This window comes from Odontomachus brunneus, unplaced genomic scaffold (assembly GCF_010583005.1).
Source record: "Odontomachus brunneus isolate Ranch 3 - 2012 unplaced genomic scaffold, Obru_v1 Obru_scaffold_101, whole genome shotgun sequence".
In the NCBI taxonomy this organism is placed as follows: Eukaryota; Metazoa; Arthropoda; class Insecta; order Hymenoptera; family Formicidae; genus Odontomachus; species Odontomachus brunneus.
In genome coordinates, this window is record NW_022639551.1 from 444,949 (window position 1) to 457,736 (window position 12,788).

Genomic DNA, 12,788 nt, shown 5'->3' on the forward strand with positions numbered 1-12,788 from the left:
AACATATGTGAAACCAATATGTGCCACTAGAGATTCTCACTGTTCCTCCGAAGATAAATACTAAAAAAATACATGAGTAACATGTATATAAGGTGTCCCAGACTCTTCTCCGCAATTTTTGTGGGGACGTAAAACGGATTGAAATGAACATAAAAATTCTATACGTTTGCGACATTCGCAAATAGTAGATTAATTGATAGAATAATGGTAGATGAACTGTAGTCCCTTATAGAAATATCATACTAAGAATCATTGATAATTACTTATTTTCAGTATTAAAAATACTGGATAATAAGTAATTATCAATGATTCTTAGTATGATATTTCTATAAGGGGTGACGATATGTGCTTGTATATTAAGTCAAATTGAACAAAAAGCCTTTTATCATTTTGCAAATAACCACGTAGATTTTTAATTATTAATGAAAGAAAATTGTTATATGACTATGCGCGATAATATGCACAAATCTTCTTTAATTAATATTTAAAAATCTATGTGGTCACTTGCAAAATTTCTTTGACTTAATGTATAAGTACACAACGGCAGATGGCGTCATTATAGTTCATCTACTATATCGCGCATGATCACTCACTAATCTTCTTTAATTAATATCTCCAGATTTATTGCAAATATCGTAAAACAGTATGGGACTTTTATGTTTCCCACTAAAATTGCGGAGGAGAGTCTGGGAGACAATAATAGTCAAGATATTAAGTAAAGAAGATTAGTGAATGATCACATGCGATATGGTAGAACTGTAGTGACAATATGTGCTTGTATATTAAGTCAAATTGAACAAAAAGCTCTTTATCATTTTGCAAATAACCACGTAGATTTCTAATTATTAATGAAAGAAAATTGTTATATGACTATGCGCGATAATATGCACAAATCTTCTTTAATTAATATTTAAAAAACTATGTGGTCTCTTGCAAAATTTCTTTGACTTAATCTATAAATATACAACAGCAGATGGCGTCATTATAGTTCATCTACTATATCGCGCATGATCACTCACTAATCTTCTTTAATTAATATCTCAAGATTTATTGCAATATCGTAAAAATATCGCAGAAATCGTAAAACAATATGGGACTTTCATGTTTCCCACAAAAATTGCGGAGGAGAGTCTGAGACATTTTGTATATTTATAGAATCATTTAGATTCGCATCTCTCCTATAAGTAAAATCAATTTACTATGTAGTATATGCGTGTGTGTCTTATCGCTTGTATCTCTTGTGTTTCTAGGCCTTGCTATACCTCATACAATTGTTGGATCCAATCGTGAAGGGTGACTACGTGATCGCGTATTTCCACACCCTCACGGCCAGCAGCAATTACCCCAGTTTACATTGGCTACGCGAAGTCTATAATGTGCTTCCCTATAAGTAAGTCCTGCGCGAACGCATTAGCCTTATTGATCATGTCTCAGACCGATCGATCGATTCGCAAATTAACGTTTTCACACGATTGTGTGACGACGTAGTATGTCGCTGTGATAAATCGCGCCGAGTCACAGAGTTACTTATTGTCACTTACTCTCTTAAAGTGAATCAGTGAATAGTCACTGATATCAGTTATGAGTACAGCACTGAGCACTTTCAGTGCAATACTTATAACTGCAATCAATGTATATTCACTGTTTTCAGTGATGTTTGACTGATTCATTTTAAGAGAGTACTAAAATTCGACGTACTTGAGACAAATTTCTCTTTTACAGATATGAGATCTTGAGACTGATTTCTTTTTTTACAGATACAAGAAGAACCTCAAGCATTTCTACATTATCCATCCTACCTTTTGGACCAAGGTCAGTGATACGGTGCCATCGCGCACGATATATTATTAAGTCTGTTCTTTTTAGCTGAATCAGTGCTGCACTACAACTTCGTTTCTTTTCCCTTCAATGCTATGTCATATACAGATATCCTTCGAGTGACACGATATTGGATTACACGGAGTCTCAAATAGCGCGGTCAAAAATTCCGGAAATTCTCAAATAACACGATACTTGAGTCGCAGTTCAAGTAACGCGGTCACTCAGTAAAGGACGATGCACACAGGAAAATAAAAAATTGTATCTTAACTTTTTAAGGCCCATGCATTCACCCCGTTTAAGTAAAATTTTTCTATTCAATAAAATAGTTTCAAAAAACGTCCTTAATGAATTTGGTAGTCCGAATAAAATTGACCGTCGAAAAGTACAATTTATTAAATGTATATAATTATATGTATTCATGTTTATATGATAATGAATATAAAAACGCCTTGTGCTGTAAGATGACATCGATAGAAAAATATATTCTATCTAGGATAAATCAATAGTATCATATCGATGGAATCATTTGTCAATATAAAAAATTTGAGAAGTAAATACATATAATTATATATACTAGGTCCATCTACAGAGAGACTTGAAACGTTAAGCAGGATTGGATAATAACTCTAGTTAATCCTATATTAATTCTATATTTAATTTTGTAACTTAGAAGTAAAATTCAAAAGTTAATAACTTTTAACTTAGCTAATTTCAAATGAATTTAATTTAAACTAGCTATTTTAAAATGCATTAACTTTAACTTATTAACGTTTATATATATATATATAGATTAAAATAATGTATCAATATTAAAATCATTACGGGCTGCTTGTAACATAAAATGAGAAAACTAAAAAATAATGTCAGCAGAATTATGTTTCGTCTTCTTGAACATCAGTATTTTTTTTTGTATGGAATTCAGGAAAACAGTATATTTTCTTATAAAAGATTACCTTTTCATTATTTCACGTAAGTTCAATCCATGATTAATTAGTTGATTTATACAAAAATATATATACGTATATAATACGTATATAATAAACGTATATATTACTTTGCATAGTCAACTTTTAACTTCAATAAATTCATTCAAATTCAATGTCTAGCATAAATTTTAATTAAGTCCCCAAGGAACACAAAGTAACAGTAACATAACTGTTGGTTGTGATTTCCCATTCAACAATGTAACTGTTATATAACACACGCGTTATATTACATTTATAATTTTAAGTGGGAAATTACAACTGACAGTTATACAATTGTTATTTGATGTTTGCTGGGTTATTATTTGTTTATGTAATTTTTAACTCTCTTAACTCTGTAAGTTAATTTTATAAACCACTAATTCTAAACTTAACTCAATTGAAAAAACATTAATTTACTAACCCTGATCCTAAGTCTCAAATAACACAATTTTGAACGAGATGGTGTAAATTAACCGTGTTATTCAAGGGTCATTAGTCAAAGAGTCATTTGTTTTACCTTAAAGGCAACCTAGTTCAGCTAAAAGGGACAGAACTGTATTGCTACAAGTGCAATTCGACAGAGAAGATTTTAATACGTATTTTGCTCGGCAATTATCGTTGAAACGCAGAAACATGCTGTTAATGTGAACGCTATTACTGTATTTCCCACGTTTATGTTCCACGACAAGCTATCTTCGGTACGATCGTATCGGGTTTCCTGACTGTTTGTAATCCAGAAGTATAGTTGTGCGTGTAATCCTGTATTTTGCTTCATCGAGAGAGAGAGAGAGAGAGAGAGAGAGAGAGAGAGAGAGAGAGAGAGAAACAGAATTTGACAAAGAGCAAAGAGGACAATTGGGAATAAACAATTAGCGCAAACGGTCGCGTTTGTTGCAGATGATGACGTGGTGGTTTACGACCTTCATGGCGCCAGCCATCAAGCAAAAGGTTCACAATTTGCCCGGAGTGGAGTATCTCTACGAAGTAATGTCGCCTGACCAACTCGAGATTCCGGCGTACATCACAGAATATGATATGACGGTAAGCGACAAGAACCCTATTCATAACAAACGTTAACTTTTCATACTTTTTAGTCGCATTTGATATCTCAGGCCGACGCGAAAGTTTTTATTAAAGAGAGCGCTTATGCTCTCATAAGCTTTCAGTTCTATTTTGTGCCTTTTTCTACCTTACTTCTTTGACCGCACTTTTTCTTGTAAATTCCTAATTAATATTCAAGTATTCTATTTTCGATAAAAATTTATATCATTAATGTTTTAATTAGAACTTTTATTAAAATATAAGCATAAAATATAGCTAATATGAACGTTCGTACGTTTTGGAACGCGATTTTAAGAGTTAAGGGGCTTTTTACCTTTAGAAAAATAAGTTACAATAGTTCGCATTTTTCTCGCTTTTTTAAAACTCTGCAATGTCTTGAACTATAACTTGGCACTTTATTATATAAATATAAAAGAATATTAAAAATATAATAAATTATTCAAATATTTTGTACATAAAATTTTAAACTCGGCCCAAAATTTTAAACTATTATGCCAAAATTTACACACAACTGCAATAAATTTATTACTATTTGTATGATAGTTAAACCAAATATACAATATTTTCTATATATGTATATAAGTATAAAAAAATATAAAATAGATAAAAAATATTCTATTCTGATAAATGTACTTTTTCGATACTACAGCTTGGATTACTCGTTATTTGTAATGCCATTATGAGAAAAAATTTTATCTTGTTTAATAATTATTGTGTAACGTATAATACTATTGTGTATGCACGTCTATCATAATCAGAAAATGAAATATTCGTTGCGCTTCTAAGCCGTAATGGGCGTAAACATGTCGTTCACATCGCGTTGCTTGTCGTCATTTGAAACTGTTGCACAAATCAATTTACTGAATCAACTTTAGATTGAAGAAAACAGAGAATATTTTTGGTTCTTATGAATCAAATTCGAATTCTAAAAACCAGAAATTCTGCTTCCTTCAATCAATTTGGTTCATTTTTAGTTCATTCAATGTCAGGTTAATTCAATTAAACTTTTCTAGCATTGTCTAGCATAAAGTATCTGTCTAGCATTGAAATAATACATAATATATATGAAAGATATATTCAGAATAAGAAAATTTTTTTTCATTCGCGTTTTAAAGTCATTGAAGATGTTTCATACTTCATGGAGAAAATTATTTCTGCGCGCACATTTTATTTTTGTTTTTTAAAAATCTCATTCTTAAAATAAAAAATCTAGTAATTTTCTTCGAATTTTTTCTTGAAATTTTTTCTACTTTATAAACGTATTCTAGACAGGCAAAGCTATTACTAAGATACTTTCGTAATTTCTTCGATAACTTTTCTTAATGTCTATGTCTTCCAGAAAGAATAATATTCTCTGTGTACAATTTTTGAGAAATCTTATACGTTGAAGTTGAAAACATGGTTTCAAGATAAACGCGTTTAAAATATTAGATATAATAATTCTGAACAATCATTATATTTTTTGAATATTCCTTTATACTCATAATAAATTTACCAAGTTACAAATCGATACGCTACAGAGCTTTTTCAGAAAAAATTTCGAAATACAGCCTACCCAGCAAACATAGTGTTGCATGTAACATACCTATTAGTTGTAATTTCCTACTTAACAATGTAACTGTTATATAACACACATATGTTATATAACAGGTATATTACATGTAACTTTATTTTTGCTGGTTTGTTTTTCGAGCGATCGAAAATCCTTTGAGTATATTTTAATTTCAAGTATGTTTGTTTTCGTTTATCTCATATAAACGTCACGTATAATATATTTCATCTTGAGAATCAAGAAGGCGTATTTAGCGACCAATAGGCACTCAGAATAGTCGACTGCAAATAAAATTAAGAGTACTGATCTCTCTCTTTCTCCTTTTCGACATTCGGGAGGAAGGATCACGTCTCACGAGCCGGTGTCGCTTCTTCTTGCAGATAAACGGTCTGAGGTATTACCAGCCGGAGCAAGTGTCATCAGCGCCGTCGACGTCCACGTAACTCGCAGGTGAAAAGCGCGATGAAGGCAGCGAAGCGTCAAGAACAAGGCCAGATCGGGTGTTCCGCACGTTCGTGTTGTTGACTGTTCGTATTTTTACGGTGGCACCGGTGCGCCACTTGAGTGTGCGAGCGAGCGTTTGCACGAGATTCGTGTCCCGCCGCTTGTCAACGGCGGCGATAAGGCGAGGAATGCGACGCTGCATAGATACATTAAGCCGTATCTTGGAGAAGGCAGTACGGCCCCGCGTTACTCCCCCGAAGTCGATTTGTCCAAGTGCCTCCGAGTGACGGACAGTTTAAGCAGGTTGAGGGAAGAGATGCGAAGGGATGATCGGCCGTATGTATAGAAGAACATGAACGCTACTAATCAAGAAACCACTGCCCGCCTGCTTTCGACGTAGACCGGTTCTTCTCGAACTCGCGCGCAGACTCTCGCGTCCCCGAGGAAGCACGAGGAGAAGATACGAACAAGAGAAATATAGCGGTGTTGCACACAATCCGTGATAAGATGAGTTGGTAATCGAGAGAAAGAGAGAGAGAGAGAGAGGAGAGGCCGAGGACCGACCGATATGCGTACTGCTCGAGGTGCTAAGCAGCGTGTACTCATCTCATCCCATAATAGAGCTAACAAACTACTATTCGCTTAGAGCGAACATTGGCTGCCAAAACATCAGTAATCAGTATTTCCACCGCCGCCGCCACCGCCGCCGCCGCCGCCGCTGCCATCGCCATCGCCGTCGGCGTCGACGTCGTCGCCGCTTGCAAACACGAAAAATCCAAGGCTAAAATATTAATCTCGCCCCTGTACATATTACGCTATTCGTGGCAGATTATTAGCTTAGTACTGCCTGTGAAAGCGGTAGAAAGGATTAAAAAGGATGGGGAAAAAAGAAGGAGAAAAAGGAGGGAAGTATCTGACGACGCGTTGTTAGAATAAACGTCGGCTTAATACAGGACCGTCGATCGCTTTCTGTTATTTTCGTATCGATCGTTATACAGCGAAGAGCGTCTACTACTTCATTATTGTATATTGTCAATATTTTATTAAGCCACATCGTTGACGAAGTTATCGTGCCGCGTCTCGCCCGCGCTCGCGCACGCGGTATTTTCGAGTAGGGATTAATTAACGACAGATCGTCTCGGAAGCCACGAGAACGGAGAGCGGCTGGATCTTACTGTGATGTCCATGTCTTCGGCGCTCGGCGAGTTCGAATCATAGAAATAACGTTAAACCGCGCTCACACACGACCTGGTCGTCGTCCTCGTCGGCTTCGACGCGGAGAAACGCACGAGACGATGTTTCGCGATGTTAGACGTTCGACGCCGAGCGCCGAGGTCGCGTACGTACGGGACAGTCCTAGATTAGAAGAAGCAATAAACTTAAGAGCTTGCTCGCGATGTATTTCGGGAGGTAAAAAAAAAAGTCGTTATCGCCCCCCCCCCTTTCCCAACCCTTCATTCCTTCATACGTCCCCTCCGCCCTCCTATCCCCTCGCCCCGTTGTTAAGCGTTTTTAGCGAGTAAAGAGATGAATTAAAGGAAGTTGAAACCTGTTAAATCGCGTCGATTAGCCCATTTCTCACGCCCGCCGAATCGCGAACGTTCTCCCCTCTCCCTTTCCCCCTACCCTCCCGGCTATGTCTGCACACAGAAAAATACAAACTGCATTCGGGTGAATGTTTTTCAAGTGTTTCACAAGTTTGTATATCCGCGAGTCTATAAGAAGTTCATCGTGAGCGTCAATTTTAATCAAAATATACTCCGAATCTTGATCAATTCAGTGAAGCATTTCAATGAAGAATATTAAAGCGAAGAATGCAAGGACCAATGAGAAAGCCAATGCACGAATATTACAGTACAGTAAATTCAACCGATGCAGATTATCCACGGAAGTCAGGATATTATTTGATACAACTCAACAATTTTCTTGCAATGTGTGATTTTGTACGACTTGCTGACGCTATATCTATTTGAATTTGATAAACTTGACTTGTTATCTGTCATTGAGAAAGCCCCGAATTGGGCCGAAATTTGAGGTGGATTAAATGATATCCTGACTTTTGTAGATAATTTGCATTGATTGAATTTATTTCGCCATTATAGAATCCGCATTGACTGTATTAACCTTGCATTGATTCTTATTAGTCCTTGATTTTAATCGTGAGGAAAACTTCTTAGAGATCATTAAATTAAGACGAACATTAAATTTATTAAGAACATTAAATGTAATTAAGAGAACATTAAATTAAAACGATAATTCGGTTTGCTTACTGCAAAGAGGGTGAAAGCAACTTCTTCTCTGATAGTTTTATTACATTTTTACAAGGAGAACTAATTCTTTTTTCATATACATGATGATAAGCTTCTTTAAAATTTATGATTTTAAATATTGAAATTCGTTTTAATTAGTGGTTATTATTTTAAAACTCAAGAGAATATTCTTTGTTATTATTTTAAAACTATTATCAAGAGAATATTCTTTGTTGGAGATAACCGTCACGTGTGTGAAAGAGGAAAAGTGAACTGAGCAATTATTTTTCTCGGCGATAGAATAACATTTTTCTGTGCGTAGCAGCGTCCTCCCCCGCCAGCCGCGCCTCTTCGCACCGCAATACTATTTGATCTTTGGGTTATTGATTTTCGGCACGATCGGGAGGATCACTTCGTGCTTTTGATCGACCGCGGACGAACTGAGAAGGCAATGGGTTAATTGACCATGCTACCTCCGCCGAACGATACGATCATCCGTGTTATCGCGCGAATGCATAAGTGTTTATACGCATTGAGAGATTTAGAGAGTTATCGAATTTAATGAACAAAAAAAATAGAGAAAAAAGAGAGAGATATATATACATATATATATATATATATATACATACATAAATATATAAAAGAAAAAGTGCTACTCGCGCAACTGCCGTCGTTATTCGCAGCGATGGAGTAGTATTTTTTCATGTTACCTGTATCTACGTGCGTTATGGTTTGCATAGACTTTTAATACTGTTCGCACTGCGAATAGTCGGAAAATCCGGAAGATCTCGCACTATTCGGAGGGGCCAATAGTATCACGCGAATGGCATAAAACGAGATATTTTTCACCTTTGCGTTTAACGACCTCACTGTCCGTCCCTGACAATCGTGTTTAATAAGTAGCGAAGTGAACTTCAAGAACTGTCGCTCGAGGATATCGTTCAGAGAGATCATTGTTATCGATATCTTACATAAGCCATTGTTATTTTCAGATTCCGCCGACGATTCCTATGCTATGCGACCGCGAACGAATGCCAAAAACCGCGAAACTGCGCGCGATGATTCATTTCCTCGGATACGGATGATGATCTTTTCGTTTCGATCTTCGAACATGTCGTACTCCTCACCGTTCAACCTTTCGAGACACGCTCGTACACGACGTGAATGAAATTTAAGTGACGAAAACGACGAACATCGATTAAGAGGCGGTTCTAGTTTAGATAATCGAAAAAGTAACTTTCTACGAATTTTTTTCAAAAAAAATTAATAAAGACATCAATGTAGAGTTTTAATTATTTATCATTTTTTTTTTAGAAGAAGATTTTTACTTAGAAAGAGTTGAAATTTCGTCGTCCAGATTTTTCTGCTGAGCGCGTTGTCGTCGAACACATCTAACTGGTAAATATGCTTGTGTTATAATTTGAAACAAGATAGGACAGGGAAACTTAAAAACTGTGTTAAATTTGCCGAAAGATGAACTTTTATTGTATGCAGAAATATGAATTTTAACAAAATAACGTCACTTCAAAATTACATCATTTTGTATTCTTTTCTTTTTTTATTTAATGTCCTGGAAAAAATTTGGAAACTTTTCAAAGAATTAGAGATTCATCCTCCGGCAAATTTAATACAATTTTTAAGTTTCCTTGTTTCATTAATTTCAGATTATTACACAACTTGTAATGTTGTCCACCAATTAAAGGCGCTGCGCCCAGCACAAAAACTTGGGCGGAATTTCAATTTTTTAAAATAATTTTTTTTTATATTTACAATGTTAAACAATATGACCAAAACTTTACATTGATATCTTTATTCCTTTCGTTGAAAAAAATTTGTAAAATCCTCTTATTTTTTTCGGCTTTTTAAACTAGGATCTTTTCCTGAGATTTTGATAATTTGTTTACGTTGAACTGTTGACAGTTGAGTCTGTGTCGGCGTGTAGTCACTCGAGAAGATATTGGTAGATTCTTATATATATTATAATACAAATCATCTCTCTCTTAAGGTCCTAATCTAGTCCAATCATGTATTGATCTGCTGAGCAAGCTTGCTTTTTTTAGCCGAACACGCTTTTATAGACCAACACACATAAAATTCATCTTTATTTCATTGCATCTTTCATTTTCTTTCATTTTTTCTTTATAAATTCGAGTCTTCCTGAATTACGTCAAACAGAAGACTAATTCTAAGATTTCATTTCGATGCCTCATTGTGATCATTTGACAAAATGTGAAATAAATAAAATAAATGTATAATATAAATTAGAAAATCTAATAGTCCTATTTGTGCTTAGTTATCACACTCATGTTCATACAAATTATTGCATATTCAAATTAATCAAACTTTTCAACATCCAGCTCTTTTTTGTCGGGAAGTATACTAATTAAAAATAAAAAAAGAGAAAGTTATTCCTAATGGATCACTCTGTCAACTCTGACAATTTCCATGGAAACCGCGAATCAGCTAGACTAGGACCTTAATAACCGGGAGATTCAGCTCGGTAGTATCGATACTTTAAGACACACGGAATGGCAGCGCAATCTCGTCTTACAAGTAGCACCGCGAGTCGAGACGTTCTTTTCCACATGTCCTACTTTAAAAGAAGTAGAGAAGCTAAAAAAATCTATTACTACTCCTTTAAAGGAAGAAGAAGAACAACAATCCGTAAGAAGACTATTACAACGTAAGAGAATACAAGCCCGTGTTTTCTTGCCCGACTTTTTTTCCGTCGCGATAGAATAGCAAGTCGTTATCGGCGAATATACTTTCTTACTTCCTGAGCTGTTCCGTACTTGTCAAGGTAGCGCTAAGAATAGCAATTACATTTCCCTCCCCTCCGCACACATTAATTACTATATCTATCGAGGATTTTTATTACGGGCCGCGCTGATATCGTTACGATTTATCTTATCACATCGACGAGTCTATCGCTTTCTTACGTAAGGAAAAACAATGTTTGTTTTATACATTCGATTCTACCGAGGGATCGTACGACTGTCATGAATAAGGCACCGCTTGCTACCGCAGCACCTCGCGTACAACTACTACCGTTCGTCGCTATTACGACTTAATACACAAGAAACTGAGGAAGGTGCGTATGTGACTGCGATCGGTGAGGAGCGAATGTCGCGGCGCGATCGAGCAGTCGGTATTTCGCGATCGCGCGTGCGCGTGTAATTCAGTGAAAAGTGAGAAAATTGCGCCAAGTATCGACATTCGGATTTACTCCAAACTCGCGGAGTCGTCGTAACCAAAAACGTGTACTTTGCGACTGTCAAGTCATGATGAGCCTGGATGTATCTTTTGCGTGGCGATTCGCGACGCACGTTGAGTTGCACAAGTATCCCGTGAGCTGCGCAACCTCGTGATTTTGTTAAACAATACAGGGCCCGATAGATTTGTACTTAAGCGTAGACAACCGACGACGAGCTCCGCGCGTTGGCGCGAAACATCATTTATCGTTTCCCTCTCGATGTCGACGCACGACCTTTTAACATGTGCACTTCTTTCCCCCCGACCCCGTTGTATTCTTTGTTTTTTTATAGAATAATAAACATATTATTTCGATAAAACCTACAAAGTCTCCGGCTGCATTTTCATTTCACCTGCCGGAGAAGAAATTTGTTTAGATTAAGAGAAGGCAGGACTCTTAACTCTCAAAACGACTCTTGCTGTCAATGTAAACTCGACTCACTCACAGAGAGCGCTTTATTAAATAATATTAATATGTTCAAAAATTTTTTAAATTCACGTAAGTCTTTTGAAGTGTTAATTAAATACTCAAGTCATTAAATTAGATAAAAATTTATTTTGAATATTTTATGTCTATTGTTTCTTAAGAAAAGATCACATATATTAACATGGCTTATCTAAAAAATGTATAGTTCCTTGAAATTTGACTTATAAAAAAAATATACTTTAGAACTTTTTTAATATTGAGTCCATAGTTTAAAAAAATAATTATAATTGTCACTTAAAGAAAAAAGTAATTATTACAATGCATGAAAACAGAGTTTATTTTAGGAGAAGTAAAGGTGTTAAAATTAGGAAGAAAATAATTTATTTTGTATTTGTATTGAATGTCTCATGAAATATGAAAGCTTAAAAATTATCCAAACTTTCAAAATATGTTCACTTTTATCGCAAGAATAAGTATATACTAACACGTTTTTTAACATTCAAGTTTTGATCAACGGAAACTAGATTCATAATCCCCCTTTGCCAATTTGATCACTTGGCAGATGAACAGGAACTGACCGAGCCCAACAGGTTTCTGACCCTTAAGTATCTTTACCACACTTTTTCCCACAGAAAACTCATAGTAAGAACACATATATTTTCGAGAAATTTTAGATAATTGAAGTTGGTCAAACTTCATGATCTCATGAGTCCACTTTGAGGAATGAAATTTTGGAAAAATCAATTTTTGATTCTTTACATAATCATACAAAGCTATCTTTCCTGAATTCTCACAAAACTTATTTCATGATACAACTCTCTCTCTCTCTCTCTTTATTGTAAGAAAATAATAAAACATTTTCCAACAACGTCTGAGCTACCTTCATCATGGAACTATAAAGAATCAGCTCACAAAATTTCTAAAAATTTTACTCAATCTATTTTCGAGTTATCAATGATAAAAGATAGGCTTTATTTTTCGCCTCTCACGTATTCATGTTATGAACGAACCGGACG

At 35.4% G+C, this 12,788-nt stretch overlaps 1 protein-coding gene across 5 annotated transcripts in view; it reads left to right on the forward strand.

The window, feature by feature from the left end:
* LOC116848849 (protein GDAP2 homolog) overlaps positions 1-11,669 on the forward strand; it is a 72,390-nt gene extending 60,721 nt beyond the window's left edge. For all 5 annotated transcript variants that reach the window (XM_032825387.1, XM_032825389.1, XM_032825386.1 and 2 more), the window contains 4 exons: positions 1,251-1,390; positions 1,758-1,812; positions 3,684-3,827; positions 5,781-11,669. In XM_032825387.1, the coding sequence (XP_032681278.1) occupies positions 1,251-1,390; positions 1,758-1,812; positions 3,684-3,827; positions 5,781-5,843 (402 nt within the window). In that variant the 3' untranslated portion in view covers positions 5,844-11,669. The remainder of the gene's footprint in view (positions 1-1,250; positions 1,391-1,757; positions 1,813-3,683; positions 3,828-5,780) is intronic.
* Positions 11,670-12,788: the final 1,119 nt, after the last annotated feature.